This window comes from Denticeps clupeoides, chromosome 2 (genome assembly GCF_900700375.1).
Source record: "Denticeps clupeoides chromosome 2, fDenClu1.1, whole genome shotgun sequence".
NCBI lineage: Eukaryota > Metazoa > Chordata > Actinopteri > Clupeiformes > Denticipitidae > Denticeps > Denticeps clupeoides.
In genome coordinates, this window is record NC_041708.1 from 14,189,546 (window position 1) to 14,207,856 (window position 18,311).

Here is an 18,311-nt window from a genome sequence, read left to right on the forward strand (position 1 = left end):
ACAGGCTTACACCACTTTGGACAGTGGCGCCCATCAGCGATAAGCTCTAAACAGCAGTGGAGCCAAGTTCCTTTTATTGGCCAAAATCACCCAACCCAGATCCAGTTTTGTGCATAGGGTGCATGGTGTGGGTAACACAATGTCTTCTGCTCTGTTGGTTCTTAGAGTTGGGCCGGGGTGTAGTGCTGCAATGTGTAGTTTGCTTCCACACTCTGTGCAGCTTACCTATTCGACACAGTTCTTTGCCAGGTGTATGGCTTTGCAGCACCAACAAACCTCATGCTTTTATAAAAGTGCTTTTCTTTCTTCTAAGGGTTTATCTCTAAATCCACAAAACATTTATACAAGGCGTGGGGTTCATTGTACAGCAGACAATGTTTTGAAGGGTCCTTGGTGCTGGTAACTTTGCTCACATATTGGATGTCAGATGACTGGAGTGAGGTGTGAGTGGAATCATATGACTGGAGCAATGTTTGTAGTGGAATCTAAACTGTGTGCACTGGCTGCGGTTTCCTTAGTTCCCTTGTGTCCTTGTCCATTTTCTACCTTGTCTATTTTATGAGACCTACCATTTTGTAATATGAACTGTTCAAACATCTCCTGTAAGTAAAGCAGTATTTTATCACTTATCGTATAACAAGAAAATTATAATTAAATACACATTTATAACTTGAATAAATAATTATCTGATTACTCAAGTTATAAATTTAAGACAAAACACAGCAATTTAACTGCTTCCTTAGCAAGCCTTACAAAAACACTTCATTTCCCATGATGCATCGCATCAGACGTCGCTTATAGGAAGTGTCGTCATAGTATTTGTTTCCCACCAAACCTAGATGAGTTAGTGTAGTGTTTTATTAAGCAGACAATTGAGATTTCAAAACGAATCTGACGGCGAAGTTGTGGTATACGCTGGTCGCTTTCGGGTTTTTTTTGTGCATTTTTGTCGTGGAATGGACTCAACTCCAACGACACACAGTCGGAGATGTGTATTTACTGCCGACCCCCGTCCTTTAGCGAAATGCGTAAGAGCAATTCGATCTTGCAGGAACTGATCACTGTTCTGCCTCTTTTTGTGGTGTATTTTGTTCTTCTTCATTTACAAAGATGTCATAATGTACACATTTCCTGGAATATGTTTATTATGACAGACAGTATTGTTAACACGAGTGTAATGTCTTGCAGCATTTTAAAATAACTTGTATATTATATTTTCTAGTGATATCAGGGGCAGTGGTGGTCCAGTGGCTAAGGAAGCAGACTCATAACCGAAAGGTTGTGGGTTCGAATCCCAAACCACCAAAGTTCCACTGAGCTCCCCATGATTAAGGTACTACCTCACACACTACTCCACTGCTCACTAAGGGTGACCTGTTAAATGCAGAGAACAAATTTTGTAGTGTGCAACATGTACTGTGCTTACTATCACAATGACACTGATCTTTAAAGCCAGCTCTCATATTCAAGTTGAATGCTGGAATTTGTGATTTTATTAAAAATAAAATCAGAAAAAATATCTTTTAGGATTTCATAGACATGCATAATTCGTTAAGATCATTAAATGCATGACCTCCACAGTTTTCAAGGTTTTCTGATGTTCTTCTTACAGCTGATTGATTCTTCAGCCAAATACAAACACCTTAAAAATGAGGAACTGGAAGTCACTACTTCTCAGGACACTCAACAGAGAGAGCTGCGAAACCCTCCCACAAAATCCAGAAGACTGGAATATGTTGACATCAGCAGCAATGAACCCCCCGAGAGCAAAAAGCAGTCGTCGGAAACAAATTTCAGCAGACTAAGTATAGAGGTAAAGTATAAGACTGAGAACCTGCGGAGGCTGAAGATGGTGCAGATGTACAGGAAAAAGGTATCACTAACTGTTGTAATGTGTCACTGCCTCTATGGTTTTTACTTATGATTTTTTTTGTTTAATTTATTTATTCCTTGAGTGCATTCTTATGACCATCTTGGCTTAAGTGAATTGCAACACCAACTGAATTGCATTTTATAGGAGAGGATGCTATGTCTGTTTGCTATAAATGTAAGCAATACAGTATAATATAATCAAATGTTTAAAAGAGAGCATTTTGCTGGATTCAATCTGAACAAATATATGGTTTGGGCTTTGATGAAATTTTCTGGGCTTTTTCTGTCAATATTTATTTATGTCTGAAAACATACATTGCTGCTTGAAAGTATGTGAAACCCTTGAGCAGTTTAGATGTTTCTGCTGTCTTATTAGTTTATCAGATTTATGTCAGATATATGTTCATCAATTGCATGTAGTTGTTAAAAACTACATGAAACATGGAATTAGTATATGTGCAAAATTAACTCAACTCTCAGCTATGTTGATTAAGTGAAGCATCCAATCATCAATCATGAAGGGCCTTCAACATGACAGCAACTTTGCCTAAAAATGGGTGACCATAAGAGATATCACCCAGAAGTTAAGAAATAACAATAAATCAGGTAAAGGCCACACACCACCTCTAGAGAGTTGCAGACCACTCTGGCAGCATCTTGGGACAAATGTGCATGCATCTACAATCAGACAAAATTGCCATGACATTAATGGGAGGGTTGAAAAAGAACAAATCTGCCCGTTTCAACTTTTCCAAAGAGCCCCTGGACAAACAAGAGGCCTTCTGGAAGTCCATTATCTGAACAGACGAGTCCAAAATAGAATTATTTGGTCACAATCAAAACCGACATTTTGGAGAAAAGCCAACATGGCATATGAAGAAAAGAACCTCCTCCCAACAGGATTCTGGACCTGTACGACTCCATATTATCCAAGAAACCATGAATTCTTTGGCATATCAACAAATTCTTGACCAGAATCTCCTTCCATCAGTCATGTAGTTAAAGCTGGGAATTATGGAACAGGACAATGACCCAATACCCAATGCGTTCCAACAAACCTACAAAGAAATGGCAGATTTCGCACTCTGAATTGGCCCAGTCAAAGAAAACACAATTGAAATGTTGTGGTGAGACCTGAAGAAGTACATGCCACATGTCTCTCCAACCTCTCTCATCTGGCTGACTTATAGGCAAAAATAGGCAAACATTACCATAAGTAGATGTGAGAGACTGGTTAGTGCTTACAAATTCAAATTTTATTTGTCACATACACAGTCATACACGGTATGATGTGCAGTGAAATGCTTTCTGCAACTGCTACAGACCACAGTATTGCAAATGTTGCAAGTAAACAATGAACCAATATGCAAATATTGCAAACATAACCAAGTATTACACTTTTACATCTTTAACATAAAATATGTGTAACTGGTAGGGTGAAGGTGTGCAAATGATTTACAGTTTTTACAATGTTTAAAGAAAGAGAGAAAGAGCCATAAAAGAAAGCAGTAAGGACCTAAAAAGTGCAGAGTCATTTTGTGCAAAGTGATTTTTGCAAAGTGGTTTTGTCTTTTGTACAAAAGATGTTTAGTTGAATTAATGGGTGAAAAAAGCCACAAGCATATACAAGGGTTCACATACAAAACTAAACATTTTTAGTTTTTGGTGCCACAGGTATAGAAATTGATTAGCTTGCCTATAACCACATCCCACCCCTCTTCCTAGAATGACCTGAGGCAGCTGAAGGATCTGATCATTAAGTGGAGGCACTGTGCTCAGGAGGCACTGTATGATCTCCAGACTGCACTCCCTTCAGATGGACACAAAGTCAGCCTCTCTCATTTCGTTGACCTATATGGTCTTGACGAACACGTCCTGCATTTTGATCGTACAGAGGACAGCTTCACAGACCTGTGATAGAATCACTTCTATGAGAATATATTTGCTTTAATATTCACTTGGGTGGGTATTTTACCCATCTTTGGCATTTTCTTCCTGTAACTGTTCAAATGTCTTGGTCTGCAAAGACAACAAATTTGTCTGATATGTGAATTGGAATCTTTAAATAAAATGTTTTAAAGCAAAACTGGTTGTGTTTAGCTTTATGAGATGGTGGAAGCATTGGAAGCTCCTCATCCTCCACCTATTCAGCTCTGCCCCTAGTGTCTGGACAGCTCCATCAGCTTCTTCCTCTACCACATGCATATCCTCAATGATTTGGTCGGTGTGACATGCAACAATTAATAATATAAAACTAAACCAACATGAAAGTAAAGCCATTTAGGTTGCAATTTGTCCCAGCTTGTTTGTTGTCATCTAGCATCCAATAGTATGAGAAGGATGTTGACATTATATGCCTCTTAAATTCAGTTGTATCATTTCAGTTTGTTTCTATAAAAAATTATTACTTCTAAATCTAGATTATTTAATTTTCTTCCCTGCAAATTTACTACAGAGACTTAATGCTTTACCCACTTCACTATAAAAAAACAAGCATCAGGAGCAGGCAAGTACTTTGTGCTATGATGACTTGTGATGGCACAAAAATGACCTTTTTCTTCAGTGAAACGATTTTCTTGGAAGGAAAATCCTGTTTTGATATCTTGTTATGTTCTCTGTCCCTCAGGTACTTGGAAGAGATAAAGACAAATAATAGAATTTGTTACAGCAGTACAGTGTTCTAAATGTAAACATATGTCCAATTTAAGCAATTCTATTTAAAGGACTGCAGAAAATGACTGAACAGCCAGTTCCATTTTTTTCCCAGATATACAGCATCCAATGATTTATTTGAGATGTAGTGTGGGGAAGGGGTATAAAACATTATACTATAATATGTTGATCAGAATGTACTGGATACATTGACAGGAGGGTATTTAAAATTTAGTTCTTATTTCTTTTTTTAAATCCTGAAGGCAGACTTGACTTATAGTACTTATAGTACACTTATAGTATTGTGGCTGTTTTGTCAGCCTGTCCAACTACAAACTCAGTACCTCCAGCAATTTCTGAGACACATGCAATGTCTGGATGTCTCTGTGTTGAGAAAGGTACTGTTTTTTTTATTGGTGAGTGTATTGTGGCGTTGGTAGTCAATGCATGGTTTCAGGGACCCATCTTTCTTCCCCACAAAAACGAAGGCAGACACCGGCAGGGATGTTGAGGGGCGAATTATCCCACTGGCGAGGGGCGAGGTGATTCCTTCATGGCTCACAATACTGGCAGTGAGAGGAAGTAGAGGTGGCCTTGGGTAGGTATGGCGCCAGGGAGAAGATCTATCTCTAGGTCGTGCGATCTGTGGGGTGGCAACTCTGTGGCCCTGTCCTTGACGAAGGCTGCCATGAGATCACTGTAACAGCTGATGTTGACATCCTCTTCAGCATTTGCTTCAGGGTTTGGTTTCAGCGCTTGACAACAACAGATCAGCGTGATCCACTCCCATCAACATGTCTGTGACCTAGGCACCCGGCAACCAGGCCTTGGGTCGCATTTCTGGGGCCTATTGCCATGGAGACATCTTTGGTGTAGTGCTGCCTGTACTCCAGGTCATGAGGTAGCTCTTGAGGCCTCTTTATTTTGTGTGAAAACTCACAAAATAAACCTTCCTTTAAAATTATAGTCTGATCATTCTTTGCTAGTGGACAAACTTACAAAATCAGCAGGGGTTCAAATAATTTTTCCCTTTTTGTATGTTATTGTAACCTTTGTGAAGCTCATCAGCATTGATATTAGTATTTTAATAGACAAAACTAAAATAAAACCAAATTTTAAAATAAGGTTCTCTAGAATGAATGACATATTAAGCCTCATAATAGTGTGATTTAAAGCACAAATGATGCTTATCTTAAAAAAAAAAAAAGATTATTAAAAAAGAAATAAAGTTATACTGAAGTTTCTTAAGAATACCATAAAGCCGTCCAAGTGTTAACATGGCATCTCAAAAAGTGCATTGGAAAAGGTGACGCTTGGGTGTCGATCATGCATACAAAAACTGACATGCAATGCAAACATGCAGTGTTATGACTGTGATGGATCACATCTTAGAAAAAGAAAATCCTTAGTCACACTGACATGTAAATTTATCAGCCATGAGAACAAGCCTCTGCACTCTTAAACTCTATGCACAGTTCCCATGTGAAAATTTCAGTCAAAAACAGTGTTGAACACTTGATAGCATTTCTAATAGTTTTGAGTTGGCACAGTGGTCATCACCATGTACAGATTTAAAAAGTTCTTTATTTCTGAAACAGACTTTCTGGCTGTATACAGACTTTCTGGCTGTAAGGTGGAACTGACAATTCAAATAAGGAGCTTACTTCAGCATTGTGTTTTACTTTGTGAGCTGGTTATTAGATGCCGCTCGTGTCAGTCAGAAAATCTAAAATCTTGCATCAAAGACTGTATTATTAATGACCATTCCCTTACTGAAACATGGCTTAAACCTAATTGTTACCACTGTGAACAATGTAACCACATTTATAGCATATATGTGCATGGAATATCAAGCTGAGGTGATTCACCTAGTGGGGGACCAGTGTCTAGGATTGTGAAGGTAAATGCTGTGCTATGTGATAGTCAGGGGAAAAGATGCACAGACCAGGGGAGACAGTTAAACTTACTATTATATTTAAATGCTGAATAAGAAAATAAGTGTACAAACTAACAACCGGCATCTAGTATAAAAAAACCCCAAACAAACACTTCTAACTTAATATTTAACTCGTAACATTTTCTAATGATGAAATCTCTCTTTTTCCTTCTTCACAAGTTGAGTTGTTTTCTTCTGGTCAAATAAGATGCAACAGTGCTGGGTTCAGTTCAGATTTCTCTTCTCAGTCAATGCATTCTAGCCTAGTAGGTCTTGCTCAATAGGTATTAGTGAGTAGGTATTAGTAGGTGCACACGGTTAATAGTCAGTGTCAATGATGTCAGGTCAAGTCCTACCACACTGGTGACTTGTATGATGGAGAAGGAATGGAGAAGTTCCCTCTCAGATTGGTGAAGAATATCCATTTCCCAGTGGCTTGCTACCCCCCTCGTAAGGGAGAGAAATCCAGCTTTCAATTCCGACATCCAAGAAAGGCTCAATGGGTCCAAAAAACCTAGCCAAGGCGGCTGTACACACACATTCCCTGCATATATAGGTTCTGGGTTATCTCAGGTGCTTTTGGTATTTCTATTAACACTGGTTTTGGGGGTTAAAAACACTTTTATCTTCCCACAATCAACTGAAATTTGTCTCTCACTCTCTCTCTTGTTCGCATGCGCTCCTTGATGTGCGGCGTTGTGCTGACTAACTTGCTAACTAAATGAGGGTAGGACTTGCTCCTTTCCTGCAATGGCGATACAGTACAGAGTGGACTGACCAATAGCAAATAAAAAAAAATTGACAGGCACACAAATAAACCAAATAACTTTAAATAATCATAGTTTGGTTTACCATGGACTGATAAGAAAAAAAACTTAACTAAAAAATACACTTTAAATTAATTGCACCATCCCTAAAGGACATGAGGGACTCATTCTACTTGGTTACATAATGAATATCAATGATATTCAGATATATCCTAGTCCCTAGTAATGAACTGTGCCCTAAGCCCACTAGCCTGCAGTTAACTACTTCCTGCCGGAATGGGCACTGGGAAATGCAGTTAAAACATACTTTACATTACTCTACAATAAACTCTCCATAAACTAATCTCTTAACACAGTTATGTAATTACATAACTGCTATTAATCTAGTTTGCATAACAATTAACAATAAAACAGCTATATTACAACATACAAGTTAGAACATTTCCCCCCCCCCGGGAGACCGGACATCGTGACTGGTTCATATAAATCTCTAAATTATGCAACAATTGAATTGGTTTCCTTAGCACAGCCCCTGTGGCAGTATGGACTAAACAAGACCTGACCAGTTCATCTCGACCAGGAAACAGTTCTTCGATTCCTCCAAGCCAGTTCAGCGATTCCACCAGGCTAGGAACTCTGGTAACTGTGGATCTTTGATGATCTTCCTTTCAGGTCTTGTTCTGCTCTTTTGAACGTTGTAGCATTTTCAGAGTGGATGACTCGGCATAATCCCCTTCTAGCAATTAATCTTTTCTGTGCTAACAGAAATGCCTCCATTGACTGATCTGAGACCAGCTCTAGATGCACTGCTCTGGTTACAGCACAGGTAAATGTATGATTTTCTCACTGAAACATCTGCCTTCATATGAAGTTGTCCTGCAAAATCTACGCCTGTGACCTCGAATGGTGGTGATTCAGATATTCTGTTCTTAGGCAAGGGTGTCATGGGTTGCTGTCCTGCCTTTGCTTTAAATTTCTTGCAGACAATGCTCTTTACCTGCTGCCTAGCTCTGTTAAGAATATCTCTCACTCTGGAGTGCAAGACTCTTTCGTGACCATCTTGTATCAGCAGCCCTGAGAATCTATGTTTGTTGACTAGGATCCAAGGATGTTGTTCTCTGAATGTAAAGTTAGACTGCCACAACCTTCCTCCAACACTCATCAGTTCATGCTCAAGAAATTGTGGTTTAATGTTGTTTGTAGTGTATTACTGCCATGTTAATTGAGACTTGGGCTACATGACATGACACGCAGACACGGATACACAGTCTACTCTGGGGAAGGTGAGCGTGTTGGGGGGGGCGGAGTCTTGGCATGGACGTAACAGAAACTCCTATCATATGAATGTTGATGTGCATTTCCTGTCAAAGTCTGTTTAAATTTGGTATTTAAATTACACCTTTATGTATCATTGATATTATTTTGTAATTGTGAGATACTTGCCTGATTTGTATTTTGTATTCTTTTGTTTACAGTTTTACAATCTTGTTTTCCATATTAAAACCTGCCATACACAACAACCAGCCTGTTTTGTGGAAGACAAGATGTTGGGAGATGTGTGTGTTAAGCTAGCTGTATAGCTGAAATCATGTTCCCTGCCACAATCTTTAGCAAGGACAGCAGAGTTGTGTCTCATTCCCTGTTTCCCATCCTTCAGTAACTGGAACTCCTTATTGAAACTCTGCTGCTGAGCAATTTTAATCCAGTACCTTTCAGTTTCAATAAATTAATCTGTTAGCTCACCATGTAAATAGGATGTTGCTTATTTAACATTTGTTTATGAATCTTTTGATCAATGGTGTCGCTCTGAGAACTCTGTTCAGTTTGCTGTAATTCTCAAGCTCCATTACTGGTTCAAAGACATTGGTGTTACTACACTCTAAAAGACGCTGGGTTGTTTTTTCAACCCAAATGCGGGGTTGAGTCTGTTGTTGGGTTGATTTAACCCAATTTGGGTTGAAAATCAGTCTTGATCTGTAACCCAGCGGTGCTGGGTTGGGAACGCGGACCTGAAAGAGAGCACGCACGTCACGTCAACTACCTGGGACATCAGCGAGAGAAGCCACCACTGTCTTTGCACCGTCGTTAGTTCCTGAGGGGCGAAAAAATAAGTTTCTGAATGGCGAAAAAATAATTTTATGAGAGAAAGCCGCGGGGTTAGGAGACGGGCGGGAAATTGTATCTAAATTATGAGGTCATCTTAAGGGAACAGTGAGCATTTGATACTTGCAGCAATGTGTTTTTAGAGTAGCTCTCTACTTCTCTACATACAGTTTTGTAGAATTCAAATTATTTCAATGTAGGTTTGAAAAAGTAAACACCCACTTTCAACATATGCCAGTTTTTTTTTTTGCACTACTAGTTTTGTTTAAAGCCACTTTAAAATGCTTTGGAAAGGCAAGTACCATCTGCGAGAAGAGCACAGTTTTTTAAACATTACAGGCTAAAACATGGAACTAAGCCCTTTCCTTGCTTGCATCAGGAATCACATTTGTTCTTATACGAGAGGAGGTTGTAAAGGATGAGCCTGACATCAACCAGATGATCCAACGCTGGCCAGCGCTTTTCAATGAAAACCAGGTTTGTGAATGTGTCCTTTAATGTTTTTTTTTCTTATTTGTTTTACATACATCATGTTCAGAGAGGTTGATTTGTGTTATAAATAACTCTGCCTGAATATCAAAACTGAGCATATTTAATATTTTTCAGGTTTACGTGGAGTTACGTGGAGGTTTATGTGGGTAGAAATTTTAAAGAAGAGTTCTTTGGTGTTCTTGATGGGTTGTGTCCAATTTTGATGGAAATTTCAAGAGGAAGACAGGTCGGATAGGAAAGCAATTAGCTCACCTGCTACAACACAACGGTGGGTTGATATTTCTCTTTTCTTCTCATAATGGTATTGATGGTTAGTTTAATACATAAACTTGTTCTCTTGTGGTATTTCTGTATATGGACAAATAAACTGATATATAAGATTTATTTCCTTTGTTCTACATTCTAGTGTGTTTTATACCACTTTGCAGAGCACAGAGCCAACAGCCATTAGAGGCCTTGTCCTGAGAGGACTTCCAATAATTCTTGGAGATGACTCATCTATGTTCTTCAAGAGAAGTGAGTAAACCCTTTCTCCATTTGTACCATTCAAATATCAAATTGTGTGATATACCACCTACTGTCACAACATGAAAGACGCCTGTATATAAACACACAAAATAGCTTATTTAAAGTGCCTAAAATAAAATCACATTGAATTACAAAAATTATAATATTAGATAATTCTATACAGTTGATTGTAGACAAATTGCTGTTAACCTAAATATTCTCTTTTTGTCTTGTTTCGTGCACTATGTAGTCTATGGAGACTCCATGGACATCCCAGTGGGAATCCTCTATTGTGAGGACAACAGTTCAGCAAGCCCAGCATTGCCATAACTCAACCCCTCAAGACTGGACATCATCCGAGAGGGCAACCTGGCAAGGGAAGCACTCGCCAACCTACCTCAAGCAATATGCCTCTTGTTTGGCTTAACCTACGCACTTCACCTGCAGCACCCAAAGTGCTTGAAAACACTTTTACCTTCATTCAGCAGGCAATGTGAAATTAAAGGTAGAAGTGAGCTACCTCCAAAGGTTCAGAAGCTGAAGAATGAGCTAGCAGGGTAAGACACAATTATGCTTCATGCCTGATTGTTGCACAATTACTTTGCAGTGATTAGAGCAAATAGGCTTGCAGTTGTTCATTTTGTATCTGATTCTTCTTTTGCTAGATGTGTCTAATATTGTATTATTCTTTTTTTTACAGAGGGCACATTTTAGGAAAGTTGCAAGTTTATTTTGACCAAATCTGATCCTTACTGCATAGATGTTCTTAGGTCTGATGTTCTTAATGCCTGCTTTGTTGTGTGTTTTCTTACAGAATGTGCATGATAGGAAAACTTTTTTTTCATTACATTTACATGTCAAATTGTGTTTTTCTAAAGTTAATATGTCTTTTTCTAAAGTTAATTTGAGATGTGGAGATGGGAAAAAAAAGTCTTAAATTCATATGGACACATTTTTTACACGTTTTGTCATGAATAAAATTCCATTATTGAAGTATGTATTGCTGTAGAATGGTGTGTTTTTTTTTTTGTAATTTTAATCACAAGTTTCTAGATTAAATTTCTGACCCATTTGGGGTTCCATTCAACCCAGCAGCGTAGTCATTTTTAACTAATAGTTGGGTTAAAAATCACAACCCAGCATGCTGGGTTGAACGTGTAACCCAAAATAACCCAGCGTTGGGTTGGTCCCTTTTAAAAAAAATAACCCAAATTGGGTTGTTTTTAACCCAGCAGTTTTTAGAGTGTAACAGCACCTCGTAACTAGATTTAATTTCTAACTTCATTTAATTTGAAATGTCTCCATCTCTTGCCTGTTGTACCTCATAGGCTGATAAAGGAAAATTGGGACCATTTCACCATAGCTGATTCTGTTTAGAGGAGCCTCCCTAGATTTGGATGCAACAAAGCTCATTGTTTTCTCCTTCCTGAGTTTCACCTTGCAGATAAGCAACAGCACCATAAGCCTTCTCACTGGCTTCACAGAATACATGCAGTTTCAATGCTTGTTTTCCTGCCTCATGTCTATTCAGTACCACCTTGGTATTGCAATCCTTTGCAACTGTACCAGTTATGAGCGCCACTGTTGCCATTCTTGGTTTAGATATGGTGGCAGGGTTTCGTCCCCTCTCCCACATATCTTGGAACATGCACATAACTCTGATGGTAAAGGATCATAAATGCATGCTGATGACTGTAGCATTCTTTTTTTGTCTCTTAGAAAACTCACTAGTGGCTTAAGATCAAAGGTGAAATTGTCAGTCTCCAGCCTCCACACCAATCCAAGTACTTTAAGCACTATTCCACTGGTGCGACCATTTGGTTTTCTGAAACTTTCTGAGTTTGTCATCCATTTGAAGATCTCCAAACCAGCAGTTGCCAGTATTTGTTTGGCAGTTGTTGTTACATGGTGTGCTTCTTCAACTTGAAATAAAGTTATCCACATAAAGTGATTCCATTATTTCTTGTTGTTCTGCTTCAAATTGCTTCAGGTGTCTTTGGATGTAACAGCAGTTTGTTCTTTTCCCCTGTTAGCTGGCTGGAGAACCTTGTGGTTAATCTGGTATGGGTAACAATGAACAATTAAACAGCTATAACAGCTACAACAGTAAGATCACTCACCCTGGAAGGGGGTCTCTCTCTGTATCACTTCCCAAGGTTTCTTCAGTTCTTTTTTTTCTCGCTCCTCGAGTTTGGGTTTAATTTTTTCCTTGTGTGCAGAAGGGTCAAGTCTGGGGTGTCAACTGTAGGGCCTGTAAAAGCCCATTGAGACATACTGTATGTGATTATGGACTATACAGTACAGGTTTGGACACACCTTCTCCTTCAATGAGATTTTTTTTATTTTCATGACCATTTACATTGGTAGATTCTCACTGAAGGCATCAAAACTATGAATAAACACATGTGGAGTAATGTACTTAACAAAAAGTGGAGACCTGGCCTCCACAGTCACCGGACCTGAACCTACTCGAGATAGCATATTTCTTTTACTGGCCATAATCTGGACCATATACAGGGTTTCTTAAAGAATTTGCAGATTTCATATCAGAAATAGTTTGTGAATAACATGTGTTTTTTGACTCATCTGCCAAGTAAGTCTCATTATTATTTAAATAACTATGTTATTATAACAAGGCCTGAACAAAAAGGACATCGCCAGAGGTTGTCCACGAAGGTAAATCAAATTAGAGTAAGTATGACATTTCATTCTCAATGTTAAGGTGCCAGAGTTTACATTATTCAGATTATCAGGTACAAATTTAAGGAGCAGACTATGATGTTTGTAATGCAGCTAGGCTTCATGAGCACCACGGAGGCAGGCATATGCAATTAACAGTAAATGCTAATACCCTATGAACAATCCGTAACGTTTTCTCTGTGTGAAGTGGCACAAACCTAGAGGAAGATAATTATGACAAAAAATGAGCTCCCTGATTCAATGAAAACATTCATAAAATCAACGATGGAGTGAAAAAAGCAGAAATACCCAATGTAAACAGCAATGATTGCCTGAAATGAGAACCTTCATCAAATTGTCAGGAAAGCAATGGAGTCAGCCAAAACAGAGTATCTTTTGAGACAATTTGACAGCAGTAATATCCTACATACTTGAAGCAGTCCACTGCACAAATGCACAGCCATTTTGAAAGTCTTATATTGATGTTGTCCTTGTTTAGTGTACAGAAAGTTTTATAGTGTTTATAGTAGAGGTGGTCATAGATTAATTTTCTTAATCTAGATTAATCTCACTGTAGTTTTGGAATTAATCTAGATTAATCTATAGCAATCTAAATTAATCTAGATTAATCTATAGCAATCTAAATTAATCTAGATTAATTTTAAAAATAAATTTTCCCTGAAGCAAACCCGGCGGCTTCATAGCTGCATCCATGTTTCCACGACACGTGATGTGGTAATTTCTAGAGCTGTGCGATTCATGACTCACCCGGGTTAATTGCCGGATCCTTTAAATTACTCATGAGTCACGAATCTGAGGTCTCCATTGAACCGAATCCTTCGAGTCCTAACTACGCCATGTCTAAATTGTAAACTCCAATATATTGGCTTACATGAGTCCGGTTGTAGCGGAAGTTAACCGCCAGGAGCGCTAACCCGCTCTCTGATCCAGATCAGAGAGCGGGTTAGCGCTCCACTCAAGTGACTAAAGTGACTCACACACCCGTATCAGTTTAGTGAGTGACTCAGAGCGAGCAGAATCCTAAAAAGGATCCGAGTATTACAGCTCTAGTAATTTCAGTTCGAAGACTCGTTCTTGCCCCCTACAGTGCAGGTATACATCCGCTAGGTATACATCCGCGCTAGGTATACATCCGCGCTAGGCATACAAAATAAAAAATAAAGGTCTTTAGGAAATAAGAAACTAAAAGAAAGAAGAAATATACTTATAAATCTAGTGTAACCCTGCTCCCAACCCAACTTTGTGAATAGATTAATGGCGATATTTTTTTTATCGCCAATTAGAGTCTCACGTTAACGCAGCACGTTTTTATCGCCCAATAAAGAGTCTCACGTTAACGCAGCACGTTAACGCCGATAACGGCCCACCACTAGTTTATAGTCTTTATAGGTATTTAAGTTTAGTTTAATTTCAGTGCATTTTTTCTTAAATTCATACTATATGTAATATTTTAATATATCTTTTGTAGTCACACTGGAGGTCTGTGTTAAACAGCATATCAAGACACTGTATACTGTATATACTGTTGTATTGACAATGAACCTCTCTTCAATTAAATTTTTTTTTTTACAATTCAGATATTTCCATTCTTGTAGCTGATGTCTGTTTTTTTCCTTTCCCACACTGTCACATTCCAGTCTAGGGGTTGGGAAACCTGACAACAAAGGAGAGGGATGTGTGAGGCGGGGATTCACATGTACTATGGAATATTTTTTAATCACATTGTATGTTTGTGGGCCTTTGCTGCAGGCATAGAGCCTGGCCCTCCACTCATGCGCTCACATGCACACCTGCAGAAAAGAAGGCCAACCAAGGCTTGGGAGGGTTGGAAAGAACTAAGATAAGATTAGCAAGGCCCTGCCAAGGCCTAATAAATTATGGGGAGGGTTGGTATGCCCAGAAGAAGGCCGATTGTCACAAGCTGGGTGTATAATATTTAACTGTAAACTGTTTGACTTTTTGCCTGCTCAAAAGATACTGGCTAGGAATCAGCAACCAGCAACTGAATTATGATGACCGATGTGCAATTACATTCACTGAACTTAGACACTTAAAGTTATTTTTTTACTATCTAACTCTTTGTATATGCTGAAGGAGCACAGATAAATAAGGTATTTGTTGGAGGCTTATATAACACTGTAAGCACTATACATATATGTATGTCATATTTTAAACACTTATTTGTAAACTGAATTTGTAGGAATGTAATATGATGTAATATGCATTCATATGCCTAAGCACACACACACACATGCACACAGAGGAGACAGGGTCTGTCCTTGGCGAATTTCACACGAATCCTGGGAGTGAACACAAATCATTTAAACACATTGTAACTAACCACAGCTGCAGAAAAATGTAGATAACACAAATAATCAAGCACATTATTGAGACAGGAAAAAGGTTAAGACCTCCGTCTTCTTGGTTTTTTTATGACGTGACTAATGATAAGAGAAATGTATAAGAATGAAAGCTGTTGTTTTGTTGTGTAATACAATAAACAACTTTGTCTACAATAGTTAACTGTTGTTTGAATTTATTGATTAAATCTTCAGCAAATCCTCCACCACATATTTGGCGACCACGAAGGGACAGGAAAGCGGGTAAGATGGACCGCTTTCTTCCTGTGCCTGGCTGCACAGAAAATCTGGGCCCAGGGGTGCAAGGCCTAGTTTCCCCTCTTCACATTAACTGATTTAATATACACTTAGAATTATGTCGAGGGATGTTATTTGACTTTTGGCTTAACAAAATTGTTAACTCATCGCTTAGCACCGGCCACGTACCAAGTCCGTTGGTACGTGGCAATTTCACTGTGTATCACGTGTGACAATCACTTCACTTTCATTAACAATATCCACAAAGTATATAAAACGTGAACTAAGACATTGCTGGTTAAAGTGGTTAATGACCTGCTGTTTGCCTCTGATCAGGGATGCATCTTGCTGCTTGATCTGAGTACAGTGTGACACTATCACGCTATTCTCCTTGCCAGGTTAGAGAATGTTATTGGGATTAAGGGAACAGCCCTTGAATGGTTCAGATCATATTTGACCAACAAATATCAGTTTGTGGACATCAATGGGGTTTAGTCTTTGTCGTGACCGTAAGGTTACTAGCTCCCACTTGGTCCACCCCAGACACAGGTACCACACAAAGTACAATTCAAACAGTACACTTTATTCGTTTAAATAAGACAAAATGCATGTTGGGGGCGGATGAGAACTGCCAGGAACGGTTACACCTCACTAGTACTGCAGGGTTGATGCCACCCTCCCCGGTACACACAGCAAATCGTGACAACAGTTTAGAGCACACGTACAAACCCACAATTCATAAAATTGGAGATCACACCAAACATATGTTTACAAACCGCAAGTGAAGCACCACAAATTCACATTTTAAGAGGGTTGGGTGGGTAATAAAATCAATATGGTGACAAACCAGGCTGGTTATCATACAAACAGCATTACTAATTATCTAATAACATACCTATATAAAAATACCTAAGAAAAAGATTTTAAAAACAGTAAATACTGGTCGGCTCCCCCCCAACCAGTATGAAAACTAGTGTACCCAATCCCACGAAACAAATAGTCACACGAATTGTCAAATTGTTCACGCGTCGGTCTCCAAGCGCTTCACTCCGCAGCTGCGCCGGATCACACAGTCCAGGATCCCGCGAACACGCCCATGTCGCCCTCCGGAATGCTCGGCAACAAGCTCCGCCCAGTTCTCGGCCAGGCCGTATGAATGAAAACGTAACAAGAGTAGGCGCCGTTCCACTGTCCACGCTTCCTTCTTTATTCGGCCGCCGTCGCTATACGCCGATCCCGCTGCAACACAAACACCATCGGGCTGCTAGATGGAATGATTCAGGTCCACATACAATAGCGCGTCAACCGGAAATGACAACTCCGACGTCCCTTTGCGGGGTACTTAATTCGCGTTGTCGGTTACTGGCTGTAGCGCTGCTGGCCACTGCGCCCTCCACTACGGCGCCGGTCACTGTCCGGCGTCTGGTCGCGTCGCCGCCGTTCGCGCCGCTGGTGACGTCACGGATTCCGGTTCCTCGTCACCGTTCTCTCCGCCCCCCTCACAATGTAAGGTGGGCCCTATTTATAAGGCATACAAACCTACCCACAACCAATACACAGTCTCCACCAATCAGTCCATCAAAGTCATTGAAAACCAGGCTGATGCAACACACCAGTCCCTGGTAGGGACATAGCCGGTTAGTATTCATTTAATCCCGGACCTATTAAGGAGCATCAGTCAGTAAAACCAAGAACACATTACAGCCATTAACACCATGCTACAAGCCACTGTACTTGACATCTTCACATAGTAAAGTAGAGTTTGGTGTTCCAAAAGGTTACTTTTTTCCCAATACATGTTTCCTTTAGGTGACGTCATCCGCAAACACGGTATCAGCTTTCATTGCCACGCTGACGACACACAGCTGTATCTGTCAGAAATGCCAGATCAGAGGCAGCAGCTGAACAAAATAGAGAATTGTCTGAAGGACATTAGACAGTGGATGCTCACCAACTTTCTCCTGTTAAACCCTGACAAGACAGAAGCTCTTGTACTTGGGCCTCAAGCAGCCAGGCATAAGTCGGCTGACAACACCATAACCCTGGATAGCCTTTCTATTTCACCAAGTATTGAAGTAAAGGATCGAGGTGTCATCATTGATGCAGGTCTCTCATTCAATTCTCACAGAGATAATGTCACTAGGATAGCATTCTTTCACCTTAGAAATATTGCGAAAATAAGAAATATAATTTCAATGCATGATGCAGAAAAGTTGGTCCATGCATTTATTACAACAAGGTTAGATTACTGCAATGCATTACTGTCTGGATGCTCTAGTAGGTGCATGAGTAAACTCCAGCTAGTACAGAATGCTGCAGCCAGAGTTCTAACTAGAACTAGGAAATATGACCACATCACCCCAGTCTTACAATCACTGCACTGGTTACCCATCAAATTTAGGATTGACTACAAAATCCTACTTTTGACCTATAAAGCTCTAAATGGTCTCGCCCTGCAGTACCTGAGTGAACTTTTATTTCTTTACAACCCTCCACGCCCCCTTCGATCAACTGGTGCGGGGTCACTACTGGTACCAAAAGTACAGAATGTCACAGCTGGGAGCAGATCCTTCTCCTATAGAGCTCCGCAGTTGTGGAATGGCTTGCCTGTCAGTGTCCGGGACTCAGACACAGTGTCAGTGTTTAAATCCAATCTCAAAACCTATCTGTTTTCTCTGGCTTTTT

The 18,311-nt window shown here is 39.6% G+C and overlaps 1 protein-coding gene across 2 annotated transcripts; it reads left to right on the top strand.

The window, feature by feature from the left end:
- The first annotated feature begins 800 nt into the window (after window positions 1-800).
- sfr1 (SWI5-dependent homologous recombination repair protein 1) lies at window positions 801-9,312 on the top strand. 2 transcript variants are annotated; one of them, XM_028956906.1, is made up of 3 exons: window positions 801-1,028; window positions 1,613-1,873; window positions 3,598-9,312. In XM_028956906.1, exons 1-3 carry the CDS (start codon window positions 957-959, stop codon window positions 3,787-3,789), a joined length of 525 nt encoding a protein of 174 aa, XP_028812739.1. In that variant the 5' UTR covers window positions 801-956; the 3' UTR covers window positions 3,790-9,312. The 2 variants fall into 2 exon arrangements, with proteins under 2 accessions (XP_028812739.1, XP_028812748.1); XM_028956915.1 differs by lacking the exon at window positions 801-1,028 and adding an exon at window positions 1,082-1,333.
- The last annotated feature ends 8,999 nt before the right edge of the window (window positions 9,313-18,311 follow it).